The following is a 21,185-nucleotide window of genomic DNA, read 5'->3' on the forward strand; positions in this document are numbered from 1 at the left end:
GTTTCAGGCAGGATAGAGGGCGATGTAAAAGGGGTGGAGGAGTTGCGCTACTGGTTAGGGAGAATATCACAGCTGTACCGTGGGAGAACACCTCAGAGGACAGGGAGGCTATATGGGTAGAGATCAGGAATAAGGAGGGTGCAGTCACAATGTTGGGGGTTTACTACAGGCCTCCCAACAGCCAGCAGGAGATAGAGGAGTAGATAGGGAGACAGATTTTGGAAAGGAGTAAAAGCAACAGGGTTGTTGTGATGGGATACTTTAACTTCACCAATATTGACTGGGACTCACTTAGTGCGAGGGGCTTGGACGGGGCAGAGTTTATAAGGAGCATCCAGGAGGGCTTCTTAAAACAATATGTAGATAGTCCAACTAGGGAAGTTGTACTGGACCTGGTATTGGGGAATGAGCCCGGCCAGGTGGTAGAAGTTTCAGTATGGGAGCATTTTGGGAACAGTGACCACAATTCAGTAAGTTTTAAAATGCTGGGGGACAAGGATAAGAGTGGTCCCAGGGTGAATGTGCTAAATTGAGGGAAGGCTAATTATAACAATATTAGGCGGAAACTGAAGAACCTAGATTGGGGGCGGATGTTTGAGGATAAATCAACATCTGACATGTGGGAGGCTTTCAAATAAGGAAAATCCCAAGGCTTTTTACATGTCCATAAAAAACAAGGGGGTAGCCAGGGAAAGGGTTGGCCCACTGAAGGTCAGGGGAGGGAATCTATGTGTGGAGCCAGAGGAAATAAGTGAGGTACTAAATGAATACTTTGCATCAGTATTCACCAAAGAGAAGGAATTGGTGGATGTTGAGTCTGGAGAAGGGTGCGTAGATAGCCTGGGTCACATTGAGAGCCAAAAAGACAAGGTGTTGGGCATCTTGAAAAATACTAAGGTGGATAAGTCCCCAGGGCCTAATGGGATCTACCCCAGAATACTGAAGGAGGCAAGAGAGGAAATTGCTGAGGCCTTGACAGAAATGTTTGGATCCTCAGTCTTCAGGTGATCTCTCGTAGCATATATAAATGTAACTGGTCTGATTAGTAAGTTTGCGGACGACACAAAGGTTGGTAGAATTGCAGATAGCCATGAGAACTGCCAGAGGACACAGCAGGATTTAGATTGTTTGGAGACTTGGGCGGTGAGATGGCAGATGGAGTTTAATCGGGACAAATGTGAGGTAATGCATTTTGGAAGGTCTAACAGGTAGGGAATATACAGTGAATGGTAGAACCCTCAAGAGTATTGACAGTCAGAGAGATCTAGGTGTATAGATCCACAGGTCACTGAAAGGGGCAACACAGGTCGAGAAGATAGTCAAGAAGGCATATGGCATGCTTGCCTTCATTGGCCGGGGCATCGAGTATAAAAATTGGCAAGTCATGTTTCAGCTGTATGGAACCTTAGTTCGGCCACATTTGGAGTACAGTGTTCAATGCTGGTCGCCACACTACCAGAAGGATGTGGAGGCTGTAGAGAGGGTGCAGAAGAGATTTACCAGGATGTTGCCTGGTATGGAGGGCATTAGCTATGAGGAGCGGTTGAATAAACTCGGTTTGTTCTCACTGGAACGATGGAGGTTGAGGGGCGACCAGATAGAGGTCTACAAAATTATGAGGGGCATAGACAGAGTGGATAGTCAGAGACTTTTTCCCAGGGTAGAGGGGTCAATTACTGGGGGACATAGGTTTAAGGTGCAAGGGGCAAGATTTAGAGATGTACGAGGTAAATTTTTTTTTTTACACAGAGGGTAGTGAGTGCCTGGAACTCGCTGCCGGAGGAGGTGGTGGAAGCAGGGACGATAGTGATGTTTAAGGGGCATCTTGACAAATACATGAATAGGTTGGGAATAGAGGGATACGGACCCAGGAAGTGTAGAAGATTTTAGTTTAGATGGGCAGCATGGTCGGCACAGGCTTGGCGGGCCGAAGGGCCTGTTCCTGTGCTGTACTTTTCTTTATTTTTTGTTCAAGTGAACCTTCGCTATGCTGCCTCCAATGCAACTATATTCTTACTTAAATATTGAGACCAAAACTGCTGAGTATTCCAGGTTTGGTCTCACTGAAGCCTTGCAAAATTTAGCCAGACTTCCTTATTTTTGTGCTCCAATCCATTTGCAAAGAAGGTCAATGTGCCATTTGCTTTTTTGATTGCTTGTAGTACCTGCATACTAACTTAATTCCTGTATGAGTACACTCAAATCTCTCTGAACATCAACATTTACAAGTTTCATGGGTGGATTCTCCATTTGCCGATGCCGAAATCGAGAAAGGTGATTGGGCGAAGAATAGGCTCCGATGCAAAAATCGTGGCAAGCGCTGATTAGAGCCAAATTACAATTCTCCATCTCCTCGACAGTGGTGACAATGCGTTCCGAAACGCACATACAGTAAACACCATTTGCATGTCATTAGCGGGCCCGACGTGGTATTCCCCGGGTGCTAGCCCCTTAAAGTAGCCAGTTTTTCTGTTGTGAAAGTCCACAAAGTCTGCGTTGGCGTCAACACCGTCTCAGAAACTGAAAATCCTGCCCCATGTCTTAAAAAAAAATTCTGCTTTTCTACTCATGAATACAGTGAAACCTCACTTTCCTACAATATAGTCCCATCTGCCAAACTGTGACCGACTCAATTAACTGGTCTGTATCGTTTTGCAGCCTGCGTCTTCCTCACAATTGTATTTCCACCTAGCTTTGTATCATTAGCACATATTGACCCAATACGAACTCTTCGTCAGTCATCAATATTAACGTCCCAGCATTGACTCCATGAGTCAGCCTGCCAATTTAAAAATGCCTCATTTATCCCTCCTTTCTGCTTCCTGTCTGTTAACCAACCCTCTATATTTGGAAAATAATGGTAGGTTTAAGGGGTTTATTTGTGTATTGGTAAACATTTAGAAATAAGATATGGTTTTAACTGGGTGTAATTTTTTTTCCTCTAATGCTATCAATCACCTCCCTCAGTGGCTCCTCCAATGCCTGCCTCTTCTCTTCCTCCAACCTTGGAAACTCAAATCTGTCCAGGAACCATCCCATATCCCATTCCGATCCACTCTTCTCACAATACTCCTGGAACACCTCATTTATCTCCCCCCTCTCCGTTGCCTGCCTCCTCAGCTAATGGACCAGAATGCAGCTCGCCTTCTCCCATTCGTATTGAACCACTTCGCCTTCCTTAACTGCCTCGCTGCCTTCCCTGTCGTCAACTATCGAACTGTCCTGCAACCCTGTCCTCTCTGCCAGCAACCCATTAGGGGGGCCCCCAGGATAACACCTGTCCATCTTAACTATCTCATCCAGCAGCTGTTCATGCTCCTCCCTCCACCTCCTGTTCGTGTGCCTTGAATGAGATAATCTCCCCTCGGACCACCGCCTTCAACGTCTCCCACAATGTGGCTACCAACACCTCCCTGATCTGATTGATTTCCATGTACTCTCCGATCGCCAACCTCACCTTTTCACAGAACCCCTTGTCCAACAAACCCAAATTCAGTCTCCACCCCGGTCTCTGCACCTGCTCTTCGCTGGGCCTCACCTACAGCCAATGTGTCACGTGATCAGATATTACTATTCTGGGCAGCTTGACGGCGCAGTGGTTAGCACTGCTGCCTCACAGCGCCGAGGTCCCAGGTTCGATCCCAGCTCTGAGTCACTGTCCGTGTGGAGTTTGCACATTCTCCTCGTGTTTGTGTGGGTTTCGCCCTCACAACCCAAAGACGTGCAGGGTAGGTGGATTGGCCATGCTAAATTTGCCCTTAATTGGAAAAAATGAATTGGGCACTAAGATACAATTGCCGCATAGTCCACCCCCACCACATTGCTCACAAATAAATCAATTTTCCAGTACACCTCATACACGTACTCCTTACCCCTCAGGTTCTTAAAACTTCACGGGTCGACCATTCCCATTCACTCCATAAACCCTCCCAACTCCTGAGCCATCCGCGACCTCCCCATTGGCTTGGGGCCCGACCTGTCCACCCTCGGTTCCATCATGGAATTAAAATCTCCAATCATAATCAATTGGTGCGTTTCCAGATCCGGAATCTCTCCCAGCAAACCCCTCACAAACCCCACATCATCCTAACTCGGTTCATACACATTAACTAGCACCACAGGACTCCCCTCCAGCATCCCCTTCCTATCACATATCTTGCCCCGGATGGACCCATAAACCCCATTCTTTTGTTCAACAAAATGGCCACCGCCTCGCGACTTTGAGTCAAACCCTGAGTGGAATATCTGTCCCACCATCATTTCCTCAACCGAACCTGGTCCTTCACTCAGAGGTGCATCTCCTGTTAGAAGATCACCTCCGCCATCAAACTCTCAGGTGCGCAAAAACTGAAGACCTCTTTACTGGCCCATTTAACCCCCGGACGTTCTACGTTACAATTCTAACTGGAGGCTTACGCCTCCACTCGCCTCTACTGTCCGTCATCAACATCCTCTGGCTCTGCCTCTAATATCACCGTAAATCGGGTCATCTCTTCTTCCATGACCATGCTAAAGTTTCTAACTTCTGCCATGTCGCAATCCCCTCTCATCTCTCCCTCGCCACCTCTCTCGGCCTGCTCCCTCAGCTCGGTTAATCAGCATTACCTGCTAGCGTGGCAACTCCCACTCAAAGGCCCCACCTGCACACAGAACAATCCCCTCCCCCCCCACCTGTAGATAAAAAAATTAGTCATAATCCACCAGTCCACCCCCTACAAAAATACACCCTGGATGGCGGGGGGGGGGGGTACAAAGTTACAGGGCGCGATTCTCCACTCCCCACGCCGCGTGCGAGAATCGCGGGAGGGCCGGGCGACTCATGACACGCCGCCCTGGCACACCCCACGATTGTCCCACCCCCGCTCGGAGAATCGCCGCTCGCCATTTTTCACGGCGACCGGCGATTCACCGGCCCGGGTGGCCCGACGACCCCGACCTGCTCACGCCGGCGGCAACCACACCTGGTCGCTGCCGTCATGAGCATGGCGCCAAAGCTTCGTTTGTGGCTTGTGGGGGGCGGAGAGGGGAGTGAGCACCACGGCCGTGCTCGGGAGGGGACTGGCCCACGATCGGTGCCCACCGATCGTCGGGCCGGTGTCTCCAAGGGACGCACTCTTTCCCCTCTGACGCCGCGCAAGATCAAGCCGCCATGCCTTGCGGGTCAGTGGAGGGGAAGATGGCAACCACGCATGCGCGGGTTTGAGCCGGCCAACCTGCGCATGCGTGGCTGACGTCACTTAGGTGCCGCCGTCGTGTCATCCTCGGCGGCCGAGATTTACGGAACGCCGCCCCTAGCCCCGGGGGGGGGGGGGGGGGGGGATGAGTAGGGTGCGAGGAGCGGCCTCCGAGAAACTCAGCCGAGTTCACGACGGCCTTCCCGATGCCGCGCGGGAGTGGAGAATTCCACCCACAGTTTTACAACTCCCCAAAATACAGGGGACATCAACAAACAAAAAATAAACACCCTCTGGCAACATACAACCACCATGACCTCCAGCCTTTACAGATGAAGCTCCTCCATCTCACACTCTCAGTTCTTCCCAGTTTATGGTCCCTCATAAAAAGTCATTAGCTACTTCTGGCACTTCTTTATAGTATTCCTACTTCAATATAGTACTTCAAATGTGACTCTCAGTTTCACCAGGTACAGCACCCCAAATCAGATCTGCCTTCGGTATAACACTGCCTTCGACCTGTTAAAACCTGCATGCCTCTTTTCCAGCTCCACACCAATATCCTGATATAGTCGAACACAGTTCACCTCCCATTCACAGTCTCGCTTTTCTCTGCCCCATTGCAAGATTTTTTCCTTCTCCACAAATTTGTGCATCTGCACAATCACCACCTGTCACCTGCTCTCCCGCTCGCGGCCTCTGCCTTGCCCATCTCTGGGACCTTGTCTAGCACTCCCTGCTCCACGAACCCGGCCAATATCCTTTACATATATTTCGTGGCGTTCGTTCATTCCACACCTGCTGGCAGCCCCACAATCCACAAGTCCTGCCTCCTGGACCTCTTTTCTTGCTCTCCACTTTCACCCTCAGCGACTTGCGTAAGTCCCCCAGGACGCTCTCATCTCCGCCTCCAGGGACACAATCCGGTCGCTCTGGTCAGACATCACCATCTCGCATCTTCGCCCCTTGTGCCTCAAGGCACTTCTCCACTTGGTTAATCGACCCTCGTGGAGGTGCTACTGTTCTCGATGGCCTTCGACCAGTCCCCATGCATCTCCTTCCTCTGCTGTCAAAATTAATCTTTGATGAAGGCCATTAACTGTTCCATCTGGGCCTTTCCCACAGGCGTCAATCCTTCCCCCCTCTGCAATTTTCGCAATTGTTGGTGCACCAAAGGTCCCCTCCAATTCCTTGGCCAGGTCTTTGACTGTTTTTTGCCAGCTCTGGTATTCCAATCTTGGGGGAAGAGACTCCCTCTCTAAAGCTTCTGCACCATTTTCCTGTCGGAGATATCCCACTTATGGATATAAAGTACCCAAACCAATGTCTTCGAGCCAGAGCTGCCCTGTGTGTGACTACTCACTCCCTGGCCGCCACCGGAAATCCCTTAATTGGGTGTAATTTAATATTTCTGTGGCTGGAAGGGTTAACCAATGGTTAAATTCATGATGGACAAAGCTGATTGTATGTATGGAGGTTGGTTAAGTTACAACTGTGTTGTGCTTAGAGGGGGCTACAGCAGGGATGAATAAATAAATCGGTAGTGGCTGCATGAACAACTGGGGTCTTGTAAGGTAGGGAAGCTTTAAAGTTTTAGTTAGCTAACTTGATTGTACTAGAGAGAAGGCAGCTCTCTCAGCTCTGATAAAAGCAGTTGTTTAGATGGCTAGATGAGGAAATATTCCTCTCATCTTTGCTAGAAGAAAAGCCATACTATGGAGTAATGGTTAGGAAACCACATGCGGAGGTCTGAAGAGCAGCTAGATAAGGAAACTATAGAAATGAATAAGTTTCTAAGAAGTTGGGGTTAAAGGTTCACAATCACTTAATAATTTATCAGGAAGCTTCCATTTTTAAGAGTTTTTTTTATTATGGTTACTTTCTAATTAACATCTTAAATTTAAAAATTATTAGTAAGAAATCACCTTTTATTACAGCTAACCAGATGTGATATACACAAAAAACAAATACCAAGTTTAATATTAGAGCCATTTAAAGATGCAAATACAAACAGAAAATGGTGCAAGGAAATAAAATGATCCAATTCAGTGAAATGTACCTTCTTTTTAATGTAAGGACTTGGGGTGTGGGGGGGTTCAACGATGATATCTCTTAAAACTGAATCGTTAGCATGAGTAGTTTTACATAATTTGTTTTATTAAGGATTGAGATGAATTATAGGACTGAGTAATCATTATTAACCATTAAACATTATATTTTTAGGACATAGCAGTAATAAGTACTCAAATGGGATTTAGGATAGCTCACTTGACCAAAAGGACATTACTTCTGACATCTTGTCTTTCTGTTGTTCTGTTTCTCACAAACAGTCAGCACAGCCTGCTGGGATTGTAAGCAGCTGTCAGGATGAGGATCAATCATGCGCTGCTTGCGACTCTATTGGGTGAAGTTTAAACACTGTTTGCAATTCTATTGGATAAGTTTAAAAGAAGCAGCTTCAGGGATTGGATCACATTCAACTGGGATGGGCTATTGATTTTTGAACGCTGTATAATTACTGTGCTCGGCTCTTTGTTCAGTAGAACAGGTCTTGGCTGATATACAGTCTGTTCTCTGTGTACACGTTACAAGCTTGATTAAATAGCCATCTTGTCCAGGTTGTGGTGTTTTTGTTTCTCTCTGTACTGAGCTGAGCCACAGGGAATATCCCCACGTGGAAGAACTCAATACACAGGTCTTGAAACCGCTCCTACAGGTGTATACCATTAATTTCACTTAGATACAGAATGGTAAAATACAAGATATCAAACTGTCTTTTCTGATAGTTTATTTGTTTCATACAGCTGGTACAACCGTAAAATAAAACTATTTCTATTTACATGGCGATGTAAACGGGCAAATCAGAGAGCCAACATGAATAAAGTAGAACATGATATTAGAAAAACATCTTTTGGAGGTTTGGAGTCATTTGCTCAACTACATTCAACCTATTGCAGGCATACTCAAATGTGCTATCAGTATGATATTCCTTTTAAGATATTAAAATCAACAGAAAACTTAATCTTGAAAGAAATTTGCCCTAAAATGCAATTTCTATCCATGATAAAGCATACACTCAGTCTATAATGCAATAGAAAAAGTAGCACAATAACTTGTGTGGGCGCATTAAGTTATTCCATCTATTTACACTGCTCACTGAATCATAAAGCAATACTAGATTGCAGCCTACAATAGAGCACTTTTCATGTATCCCAAAAGGCACATGCTTTGGGTGAAAAGTGTCTGCATATGTGTCCATGTTTCATCCAGCAACACTGATACTTTAGACATTTCTTCTAATAGCACTGGTTCAACAGCAATAATCTTGAGATGGAGCTGCAGAGGGTGGGGAGGACGGCAGAGAAAAGAGAACGTCAACAGACTTATAAAACTGTACAGCCATTTTGACCCAGCACAATGAATGATACTTGTACTGTATTTTAATTCAGTAATCACATAATTATTAATAATGTAAGAAGCTACAGTATAAGAATGGAATATCAGGTTTATAGCAAAATACAATTGTAACAATGAAGCAAACAAAATGTAATATATGCAGGATGCAGCTAATGAGGCAGGTCCTCACTTCCCTCCCCAAAAATGTCCTAATTTATTTAATTTGAAAAACATTAACATTGCCGTTTATTTTAATACTAAACTAAGAGGGTGAGATGGTTTCCATCATAGGGTTTTAAAGGAGGTAGATGATAAAATTGTAAATATCCTAGCTCTAATCTAACAGAGTGTGTTTATTCAGGAACTGTTCCTTCAGCTTGGATAATTGCCCGCCATTCCATTCAAGAAAGATGAGCAAGGGAAACCAAGGAATTGTAGATTAGTTGGCCTAATATCCATTGTCAGAAATTAGCAGTCTATAATTAAAGTTCAGATGACTGAACACCTTAAAATATTTCTGCTGACCAGAGACCGTCGGCCTGGACTTCTAATGGGTAGATCTTATCTGATAATCCCGATTACTGATTAAATATTTTTGAAGAGATCGCTACCGCAGATGTTTTTTATATGAATTTCTATAAAGTATTTAATAAAGGCTCGCATGATAGATTGGTAACTAAAGTTGAAGTTCACAGAATCACAGAACTGTCCGCACTAACTTTTTGAAGGAACGAGTTACCTAGTGCCGTTCGCTGCCTTCCCCACTACTACAAGACTCCTCAACGACTCCCCCTACTGATTTGTTCCCTGTAAGAACACTATTCACAATGTCCTATGCTGCTCTTGCTCATGTATTTGCTTTGTTTGGCCCCTTGTTCCCCATTGTAACCAATCACGGTTTGTCGGTGTACCATTTGTCAATGTACTCTGTTGATTATTCTTTTTGTCTACTATGTACGTACTGTGTACGTTCCCTCAGCCGCAGAAAAATACTTTTCACTTTACTTATGTACATGAGACAATAAATCAAATCAAATCAAGATCTGTCTTCACTAAGGAGGACACAAATAACCTTCCAGAAATAATAAGGGACAGAGGGTTTAGCATGAAGGAAGAGCTGAAGGAAATCCTTATTAGTCAGGAAATTGCATTGGGGAAATTGATGGGATTAAAACCAGATAGGTCGCCAGGGCCTGATGCACTCTACGGGCGACACTGCTGCCTCACAGCTCCAGGGTCCCGGGTTCATTAACGGCGTTGGGTGACTGCCTGTGTGGAGTTTGCACTTTCTACCCGTGTCTGTGTGGGTTTCATGCGGGTGTTCCAGTTTCCTCCACATTCCAAAGATGTACAGGTTAGGTGGACTGGCTACGCTAAATTGCCTATTAGTGTCCAAAATGTTAGGTGTGGTTACTGGAATAGGGTGGAGGCGTGGGCTTAAGTAGGGTGCTCTTTCCAAGGGCCGATGCAGACTCGATGGGCCAAATGCCTCCTTCTGCACTGTAAATTCTAAGGAATTTTAAGGAAGTAGCCCTAGAAATACTGGATGCATTGGTGATCATTTTCCAACATTCTATACTCTGGAAGAGTTCCAATGGATTGGAGGGTAGCTAATGTAACCCCACTTTTTCAAAAAAAGGAGAGAGAAAACGGGGAATTATAAACGGCCAAAAGTAGATCAGCCAAGATCTAATTGATGCAGAAAACTCAAGAGGCCCAATAAATTTTTTCTCCTCCTATTTCTCATTATGTTCTTATCATTGCTTTTTCATTACAATGATTCTTATACAGAGGTGATGCATCCGAAACATAACTGCCCGTGTATTATTGCTGTGCTCGCGCATGGGTGGCAATATTTTCCATGACATTAAGTTCCACTGTTATTCAAAGGATTAACAACGAGTAAGTTGTATTCCCCATTGTTTGAATCGTTAAATTCGCAACTTGTACAAATATTTTTGTCAGTATTTATTGCCCATCCCGAGTTGTCCTTCAGAAGGTTGTGGTGAGTTGCCTTCTCGAACATCTGCAGTTCTTGAGGTGTAAGTACACCCACTATGCTGTTAGGGAGGGGGTTTCATGATGGCAGTTCGGGTGGTGAGTGACTTGGAGGGGAATCTCCAAGAGATGGGGTTCCCAGGTATCAGCTGCTCTTCTCCTTCTAGTTGGTAGTGATCGTGGGTTTGGAACGTGTTGTCTAGGGAACGTTGGTGAGTTACTGCTGTACATCTTGTAGATGGTAGACATGGCTGCCACTGTTTGTCAGTGGTGGAGGGTTTGAATGTTTGTGGAAAGGGGAGTAATCAAGCGGGCTCCTTTGTCCTGGATGGTGTCGAACTTCTTGAGTGTTGTTGGAGCTGCACTCATCCAGGCAAGTGGAGAGTATTCCATTACACTCCTGATTTGTGCCTTGGAGATGGTGGGCAGGCTTTGGGGGGGGGGTCAGGAGGGGAGTTATTTGATGTAGTAATCCTAGTCTTTGACCTGCCCTCGTAGCCACAATATTAATGTGGCTAGTCCAGTTCAGCTTCTGATCAATGGTAACCCCTAGGATGTTGATCGTGGGGGATTCAGCGATGGTAATGCCATTGAGTGTCATGGGGCGGTGGTTAGATCCTCTCTTGTAGCAGATGGTCATTGCCTGGCACTTGTGTGGCATGTATGGAACTTGACAATGTCAAATGAAAACAGAGAATCTTTGAACACTGCAGATGATCTATTGGGATAGGTCATTTTCATTCTTCAACTGAAATGCATCCCATACAAAACAAAGCAATACCTATATAACTGAACCTATTCCTTAAAGCTGGAAACTTTCATGCTAGCTTTTGTCAATATGAAAAGCAAAGAACTTTTTCAGGAGGAAAATTAACAGGAATAGTTTTATGTACAGTAGCCCTGCAAACCAACAGCGGCAACATCATTATGACCTTTCATTGTGCATTTTTAGCATGGGTCTTTCCAAGAAATTATGGGTTATGCTCCTACAATGTGTGGAGGATGCACAATGAAAAATAACTTTTCTGCTTCCAATGGAAAACCCCAATTACCTTTAGGTACAATGCCAGGTAAGCCTGAACCAACTCAAAATCCCGTTTGCTGTCAAGCATGTAGCTGATCATTTTCAGAAAGCTCAGCATCACCTCCAAAGAACCGCCTCCTTCTGGGGCCAAGCCCCTGAACTCAATGTCAATACTCGATGGTCCCATTTCTTTCAAAAGTTTAACAGCGTGGTTATCTACAAGGAACGAGAAAAAATTTCCTTTGAAAACATTACAAAATAATTCTACGAATCTGATGGTTTCATGCTGATTTTATCTTCTTGAGTAAAAGTAACTTAGTATTCTTACATGACATAGGCCAGGCTTGTCCAACTGGTGATCTTTTGGCAGCATTGTGGCCCTCAGAGCCATTATTCAAATTACTGGTAAGACGAACAACTGAAATCCAAGCACGGTAGCATTGTGGATAGCACAATCGCTTCACAGCTCCAGGGTCCCAGGTTCGATTCCGGCTTGGGTCACTGTCTGTGCGGAGTCTGCACATCCTCCCCGTGTGTGCGTGGGTTTCCTCCGGGTGCTCCGGTTTCCTCCCACAGTCACAAAGATGTGCAGGTTAGGTGGATTGGCCATGATAAATTGCCCTTAGTGTTGGGTGGGGTTACTGGGTTATGGGGATAGGGTGGAGGTGTTGACCTTGGGTAGGGTGCTCTTTCCAAGAGCCGGTGCAGACTCGATGGGCTGAATGGCCTCCTTCTGCACTGTAAATTCTATGATTTTACAACTGGCTGCTCCTTCAATCAATAGGCTGTTTGTTCCTTTCCCAAGTTGTGGCTCCCCCCCATGAAGAAAGGGTTGGACAAGCTTGCATAGGCCAGTGTTAGCAGAAATTTAGAATACGTACTAGAAATATTTTTAAATCAAGAAAAGCGACATCAAGCACACTAAGTGAAGAAGAAACAGTGCACAAGTTACTTACAATTGTTGGTGTTCAGAGCATCTTCGAGCTGCCTATACAATTCTGTTTTCTGCGCCAATATGCCCAGATTTACCACTTTCGACTGAAAATAGAATAATAACATTCAGTGGAAATGAACAAAATTTCAGCATCTATTTCTGATTTCAGGTCATCCTTTGCACTACACATTTATATATAAAAATGCTAAAAATAAATTTAGAGAACCCAATTCTTTTTTTCAAATTAAGGGGCAATTTAGCATAGCCAATTCACCTACCCCGCATATCTTTGGGATATAGGGGTGGGATCCACGCAGGCACGGGGAGAATGTGCAAACTCCACACAAGCAGTGACCCGGGGCCGGGATTGAACACGGGTCCTTGGTGCCGTGAGGCAGCAGTGTTCACCATTGCGCCACTGTGTTGTCTTGCACATTTAGATTTTGCAATATTACAGCAATTAGTTCTAATGTAAAAAATCCGTTGAGTCTTGGAAACAAGATCTAGAACACACATCTCCTGTTTTGAAACATGTCACAAAGGTTTGGTGCTTATTAGTTGCTGAATCCACGTAGAGAGCCATCATCTAGATTACATTAATTCTTAACAATTCTCCATTATATCAAATACATTCCATGACTTTCTCATCATTAATTCAAATAAATTACATTTTAATACAAATTCTAAAGGAAATATCTCATTTTCGTTTTATCATGATGCAATTAAGATAGATTTGATGATGCCAGAACCAATTGGGTGTATATTTTTAAGCGCCACTTAATAATTTTACACCTGGCACCTCTCCCACCTCTATAACATTTTCAAACCATGAAAACGTAAAAAGACAAAACAGCATACACGTCAAAACCTTTCAAACAAATTTATGTGGCCTGGTATGAATAATGGCAGAAATCAGGCACTGTTGGTTTTCCCCCTACCTGGTCCTCAGCAGTTTGTTGTTCTACAGCAGCAAAATGAGGCACGAGGCCAGGAACAGTTGGAATGAAGAAAGGAACAGATTTGGGCACTTTAGGTGGTTCCTTGGGTTTATTCCTTTTCTGTAGATCAGCCAACAAAACAGATTAATGATCAGAACACAAGAGATGTACAAAGCGAGATTTTATGATAAACAAATGTTATCAAAATATATCAAACTAAAGGTGCCATCATATGACATCCTAGTCAATTAAAGTTATCCCAGAATTCTCAAATAACATATAGATTGTGAAAGCATGGTTTTATGATAAAGTTATTAGATTATCATTCAAAAATAAAGTCAACATATAATTGAAATGTAGGTGGTAAGCAATTTCCAACACTTAAAGCATGTGTGAACAAGATCACATACAGTAAACAACCTGTTAGAATATGGATAAATAGCAATATTTTGTGCACAGAAAACAAATAATGACAACCATTTTGACTTTCTAAAAAAAAAACATGTTAGTTTCATAAGGATCATAAAAATATTAATTCAAGACTATTTTGATTACAAGACCGTAGTGTATTTGCTACCTTGATAACATCAAGGTTGAGGAGATTCTTCCAGCGTGATTCTGGAAGCAAAGAGAGAGTGACCAACTGCTCTCCGAGCTGTTCCAATGAATCATATTCTATCATTTGGTCTTCTATTTCCTCGTCATTGTCTGAAATCTCCAGCTCTAAAATAAAACAAATATTTTTAAACCCAACTTCTAAAAATATGGTCCAAATAAAAAGAAATACCAAAAGGTCGAATGAACTAAACAGGAAACATGCAGATTATAAAAAGTGTGATCATTAAATTTGCATAAGTAATACATGTTCTGCTTAGTGAGAACCTCAGAAAGCAAAATAATCAACTTGATATGTATACAATATTAAATTAAGAAGCTTGAAAAACTAAAATTTATAAATGCAATTTCTTGAAAGTTCAGTTTTAAAATGAAAACCTTGTTGTTGGCACACTCCAGGAAGCATTACAATTGAAGGTTGATAATCAACAGGCAGTGGCCGAAGGGAAATAATATTATAAAGCGTCTTGTTGGACCTAAACAAAAGAGGAAGAAAAAGACTTATAATTTGCTGTTCGTTCCAATTATTATAGCTGTTGGTGTACATTTGGATGGGAGCACCAGCCAAACACAATTTTAAAGGATACATACATTTTTCCAATTCAAATTCTTTGACAGTGCATTGATTTATGACTCTTACTGGTCCTTATAGTCATGTGCAGTTGAGCTTCTAAAATAAGAGAACTTTCATATCTTCAGGGCCTGTCAAAAAGGAAATGAACTGCTTTTGAAGAGCAGACGCTCTTGTTTTGCAGACAAACATGGCAGCAAATTTAAGAGCACAAGTGGGGCTTAAACTCATAACCTCCTGCTTTGCATGACATTAATAGAACTTTAGAAAACTATGCATGAGATCTAAGAAAACAAACATATTTTCAAAGTTTACAAAAGGGACAAAGTTTGGAAATGTAATAAAGTGTAAGGGGGACAGCAGGAGACGTCAGGAAGACAGATTCTGAAATCAACAGACACATGACATAAGACAGAGAAGTATGAAATGATGCATAAACAACAGAACACCATGAGGCCTTGTTCATCGTGGCTAGGGACTTCAACAAGGTCAACCTCAAGAGTGTACTGCCAAAATTCCACCAGCACATCTCCTGTCTCACCAGGGGCGACAACACTCTTGACCACTCCTACTCAAAAATCAAGGGCGCCTACCGTTCCATCCCCTGACTGCACTTTGGGAAATCAGACCATAAGACAGTGTTCCTTCTTCCGGCTTACAAGCAGAAACCCAAGCGGGAAAATCCAGCTAAGAAGGTCGTGCAGTGCTGGTCCGAGGAAACAGGTGAGCTCCTACGTGATTGCTAAGAGTCAGTGGACTGGTCAATATTTAAGAACTCAGCGATGGAAAACTCAAACCAAACATCACACTGATTGGAAAAGATTTCAAATATCAGTATGCCACCACTGTCACAGACTTCATCAGTAAATGTGTGGACAACTGCACGCCTAAGAAAGCAGTACGTACGTTCCCCAACTGGAAACCATGGCTCAATCGCGAGATTTGACTCCCTACTGAAGGATAGGTCGCAAGCGTTTAAGTCAGGTGATCCTGACCTATACAAGAAATCCAGGTACGACCTCCGGAAGCCACCCGAGATGCCAAGAGAGAATATCACTAGCGTTACAGACTCTCAGCAGTTGTGGCAAGGCCTAAACAACATAGTGGGCTACAAAGCAAAGCCGAGCAGCATGTCCAACAGCAGTGCAACCCCCCCCCGATGAACTCAATGCATTCTATGTTCAGTTCGAGCAGGAAACCAATGATCCGCTGTGCCCCAGCAGCCCATAGCACACCCATACCCACCATCATAGGTTCCAAAGTCAGATCGGCGTTCCTGAAAGTGAACCCTCGGAAGGCGGTAGGTCCAGACGGGATTCCTGGTCGTGCACTCAGGGCCTGCGCAGACCAGCTAGCAGATGAGTTCGCGGACAGCTTTAACCTATCCCTACTCCGCTCCAAGGTCCTCACCTGCTTCAAGAAGACCACCATCATACCGGTGCCAAAGAAGAACCAGGCAACGTGCCTCAATGACTTCCGTCCAGTGGCCCAGACTTCAGTCGCAATGAAGTTGGTCATGAAGTGCTCCATTGTGGACATTCTGAATTTCCTTAGTTTCCTGAGGAAGTATAGGCACTGTTTTGCTTTCTTGGTGGTAGCGTTGACATGGGTGGACCAGGACAGATTTTGGGAGATGTGTACCCCTAGGAAGTTGAAACTGCTAACCATCTCCACCTCGGCCCCGTTGATGCTGACAGGGATATGTGCAGTACTTTGCTTCCTGAAGTCAATGATCAGCTCTTTAGTTTTGCTGGCATTGAGGGAGAGATTGTTGTCGCTGCACCACTCCACTAGGTTCTCAATCTCCCTCCTGTATTCTGACTCATCCCACTATGGTCGTATCGTCAGCAAACTTGTAGATGGAACCAAATTTTGCTACGTACAGGGAGTATAGTAGGGGGCTAAGTACGCAGTCTTGCAGGGCCCCAGTATTGAGGACTATTGTGGAGGATGTGTTGTTTATTCTTACTGATTGGGGTCTGTAAGTCAGAAAGTCGAGGATCCAGTTGCAGAGTGAGGAGCCAAGTCCTAGGCTTTGGAGCTTTAATATGAGCTTAGCTGGGATTATGGTGTTGAAAGCGGAGCTGTAGTCAATAAATAGGAGTCTGATATAGGAGTCCTTTTTGTTGAGCTGCTCTAGGGATGAGAGTAGAGCCAGGGAGATGGCGTCTGCTGTAGACCGGTTGCGGCGGTATGCAAATTGCAGTGGATCTAGGCGTTCTGGGAGTATGGAGTGAAAGGTTGGGTTATCCATTGGAGTTTAGATGGTTCAGAAGTGACCTTATTAGAAAAAGACCAGAAATCATACTGGACATGCAGTGGGTAGCTCACTTGTAACTCCCAAAAGCCTATCCACCATCGACATGGCACACATGTCAGCAATGCCTGGATGAATGCAGCTCCAACAACACTCAAACAGCAAGACACCATCCAGGATAAAAGCTTGATCGGTACCCTTTCCATAAACATTTAATCATCCCTCCACCACCAATGAATGGTGGCATCAGGGTGTACCATCTACAAAATGCACCGTAGGCAGTCATCAAGTCTCGAGAGACAGCACCTTCCAATACACAACTATTACCATGGAAGAACACCATCAACTGGAAGTTCCCCTGCAAATCACTCACCATCCTGACTTGGAAATATATATGCTGTTCCTTCACTATCGCTGAGCCAGAATTCTGGATTCCCTCCATAACAGCACTGTGAGTGTACCTGCATCACAGAGACTGCAGCGGTTCAAGAAGGCAAACCACCACCACCTTCTCAAGGGTTTAGTGATGCCCACATCCCATAAAATGAATTAGAAAACAATGCGAATGAGAGGGCGCTGACAGGATGTTTCCCCTTGTGGGAAAGACTAGAAATAGGCGACACAGTTTAAAATACATTTTCTGAGGGTTGTGCATTTTTGGAACGTCCTTCCCTGAGAGTGATGGAGGCAGGTCACTGAATATTTAAGGCTGGGAGATAGATCCTTGATTAATAAGGGAGTCAAACGTTATCGTAGGTAGTCAGGATATGGAGTTGAGGCCACAGTCATGCCCTTATTGAATGGTGGAAAAGGCTCAAGAGTCAAAAAGCTTACCCCAGCTCCTAACTCATATGTTATTTTGTATGTTTGATATTAATCTCCCCACCATTGTTAGCCATGTTGTTAACTGCCTCAGTTCTATGCTCTGAAATACCCGTTGTAAACTTCTTTGTATTTCTACCCGTTCTCTTAAAACCACGGCTGGATTCTCCCAAAATGGAGCTATGTCCCCACAGCGGCATAAAAATGCTGCCATTGCACTCTGGAGTTTCCTCAAAAAAAATTAACCAATTCACTCACTTGCAGGGCCTGGTGTAAGTCACGCAGCTTCCGGTTTCGAGTCAGCGCTTGCGCATGGCGGCAACCTCCAGCGGTCGCGCCATGGTGGACTCGGACTAAGGAGGCAGCTCTGAAACGTAGGCCACCCTCATCGGCCGCGCGCCCGTGCATCAGACTGGCCCGATTTGCCTCCCAGCCGCCCATAAGGCCCCCCTCGGTGCCCCCCCCCCCCCCCCCCCCCCCCCCAATCAGCACGGCTGTAGACGCATGTAGCCATCTAAGATGGCCACCTTCCAAGGACCATGGGAATTATGGTCAATTCAGGACTCAGACAGATATACAGCCTATGTGTATCTAAAACACAGGTAACCAGATCTGACCGAAATCTCCGATCATTTACATTTCACTGGCCACATTTTCCCAGGGCAATAGAACTCCAATCAAGCAACCGGTACAGTCACTGACTGATCAGCGCCACTCCTTTGCTCAGAAAGCACAACATTCATTTTTCATTTTCAATGACCGCTAACGATCCGCCCAGCTACCAAGACACCTGCCCCTTTAATGGGAGAAATCGAAGAGAGTGATCAGAGCCCTGTTGAACTATTGGGTCCAAGGTTAAGGACCGCCCCAAAGAGCGCGAAACCCAGTGGGGATAAAAAAAGAGCACAGGCATGTGTCCGGTCTCTCTTGGATCTGGTCTGTGCCGACCCAATTGCAGCAGGAACAGCCAGCTAAGTTCAAGACCAACGCTCGCTACCTGATGGATGAGCCCAGCAGAGACAGAGCCATTTTCTTCGAAACAGCCAAGTGAAATCTAGATAAAGGCCTTTATCCAATTGCACAGCGCCAGCCACCCTGAAGTTAAGTATCGGTTATTGTAACTAATGAGTGTAGTTTAACTTGTAGTAGATATTGAGATAACTCTTGTGTATGTAAATAAACCATCTTTTGAACTAACTAACTGGTTGTGTGGTCATTTGATCGATAAAAGGGAAAAGCTTGTGGTTCACCGAGATAAATAAATAGAGCAATACTCACGAGGTTCCCGAACGGTAATAGGTGGTTAGAACAACGCCATTGGGAACCTGCCAGCTGGGAGCGGAGGAGGTTCACTGGGCGGGCCTCTGGCAATGGCCCCCCAGCTGCGAGGAGTAATTCGCGAAAACACCAATTCCCGGAGAATCACCGGACCGGCACCGGGCCTGATTTTGTCACCAAAGTTGATCGTCTGCCCCGCTGTGCAGGGTTGCAGAGAATCCAGCCCCACCTCTTTCATTGAGCTTTTGGATACCTATTTTGATATTTACTATGCCTCTGTCAATTTTATTTCATAGAATCATGGTTTAATGCTCCTGGGTCACTTTTGCTATAAAGGTGCAATACAAAGGCGAGTTGATATTGTAAGCCTGCATTTTGTACAATTTATTTGGTTTCAGATCGGTTAAGAGAGCTGACAATGTTGCATTTACTATTTCCTTAGGGTACACTGGCAGTAGTCATTTCAATTACTAATTATGGCTAGTAATTCCTATGAACTGTGGTATTATGCAAGAGGTTAATTGGGCTTTTAATACAGAAAGTGCTTTTCAACATTCACAGTACTAAAAACCTCGCACGTAACCTTTGAACGAATGATTAACGAGAATGCAGTCAACAATCATTGGAAAAAGTTACATTTCACTTTTGCATCTGAAAATAGATTTGAAGAAACATATTTGAAATAATTAATACAACAATTTTGTTCTGTAAAAAGTGCACATACCAAAGGTAAATTCCCAAATCATCTACATGAGCAGAAGCCAGGAAGTCTCCAGTGGGGGACATGGTGATACTGACAGCTGCTGAATCAAGCAGGAAACAGTCTATTAAGCTGTGGGGACAGAAAGAAAAAGTGAAAATAAAAACAGAACTTCAAATACAAACTATGAAAATGATAATTTAATTCCAAACATTCACAGCTCCTTCCTCTCAAGTGCCCTGAGGTGCTGGAGTCGAATGCAAGGAATATAAGGAACACATTGAATGAACAGCAAACGCAATGCAACATGAGGTACGTGACAAAGTAGCCATTACTGAGACATGACTGCAGGATGGTTAGGAATGGGAACCAAATGAACCAAGTTAGAAGATCTTTGAAAACATTGGGAAAATTGTAGAAGTGGAGAGAAGTAGTCTTAGCAATCAAAGATAAAAACAGAGAGACGATATAACGAGATATAAGCAGGCAGTGGAGACTTTATTACATTTATTACAGGACTTTATTCATTTATTACCAGTAGAATTAAGAAAGTAAAAGGATGAAGGACCATAAAGTACAGGTACACCTGGTAGCAATGTGACGTGGTTAATTTACATAAAGGCTAAGGTGAGAAAAGTATGTAGCAAAGCAGATTGGTTTAATTGGGGCATGATTTCATTGGGGCATATTAGCTTTCACAGATTGGGACAAGCAGAATAACATAATAATAATCTCTTATTGTCACAAGGAGGCTTCAATTAAATTACTGTGAAAAGCCCCCAGTCGCCACATTCCGGGGCCTGTTCGGGGAGGCCCGTACGGGAATTGAACCCGCGCTGCTGGCATTGTTTTGCATCACAAGCCAGCTAATTAGCCCACTGTGCTAAACCAGACCCTACATATCAGACAGGTACTGAATTTCTTGAATGTGTCCAGGATGGTGTTCTGCGGAAACATGTCCCAGAACTAACAAGAGTGCCTGTCTTGGTTGATTTAGTAATGAGCAATTAGCCAAATATATTTAACAGCTAAATAGTGAAAGAAATGTTATCATAGAAACATAAAAAATAGGAGTAGGCCATCTAGCACATCAAACCTGCTCCTCCATTCAGTGTGGTCATAGCTGATTCTCTAACATCATATTTCTGATGTCCCCCCATTCCCCTTGATGCTTTTAGTGTCTACAATTATTTATTAATTAAATATAAGGTAATTTGGCCCCCACAGCCTTATTTGATAGAAAATTCTACATGTTCCCCACCCTCTGAATGAAGACATTTCTCTTAATCTCAGTTTTCAGTGGCCTACCCTGTATCCCAAGTCCGTAACCTTCTTCTTCTAGACACCCCAGCCAGAGGTAACATCACCCTGCATCCAGTCTGACCAGCTCAGTCAGAATTTTATGTTTAAGGTTCCCTTGAATTTTTCAAAATGTCAGTGAAGACAGGCCTAGTTGACCAAATGTCTCCTCATACGGC

General features: G+C 44.2%; 1 protein-coding gene across 2 annotated transcripts in view; it reads right to left on the minus strand.

Annotated features, from left to right (window-relative positions):
• Positions 1-7,945: 7,945 nt before the first annotated feature.
• wdr36 (WD repeat domain 36) overlaps positions 7,946-21,185 on the minus strand; it is a 183,264-nt gene continuing 170,024 nt past the window's right edge. For both annotated transcript variants that reach the window (XM_038805121.1, XM_038805120.1), the window contains exons 17-23: positions 19,732-19,839; positions 14,458-14,555; positions 14,042-14,187; positions 13,465-13,584; positions 12,549-12,630; positions 11,621-11,808; positions 7,946-8,510 (exon numbers count right to left, since the gene is read on the minus strand). In XM_038805121.1, the coding sequence (XP_038661049.1) occupies positions 8,361-8,510; positions 11,621-11,808; positions 12,549-12,630; positions 13,465-13,584; positions 14,042-14,187; positions 14,458-14,555; positions 19,732-19,839 (892 nt within the window). In that variant the 3' untranslated portion in view covers positions 7,946-8,360. The remainder of the gene's footprint in view (positions 8,511-11,620; positions 11,809-12,548; positions 12,631-13,464; positions 13,585-14,041; positions 14,188-14,457; positions 14,556-19,731; positions 19,840-21,185) is intronic.

Source organism: Scyliorhinus canicula, chromosome 8, assembly GCF_902713615.1.
Source record: "Scyliorhinus canicula chromosome 8, sScyCan1.1, whole genome shotgun sequence".
Lineage (NCBI taxonomy): Eukaryota > Metazoa > Chordata > Chondrichthyes > Carcharhiniformes > Scyliorhinidae > Scyliorhinus > Scyliorhinus canicula.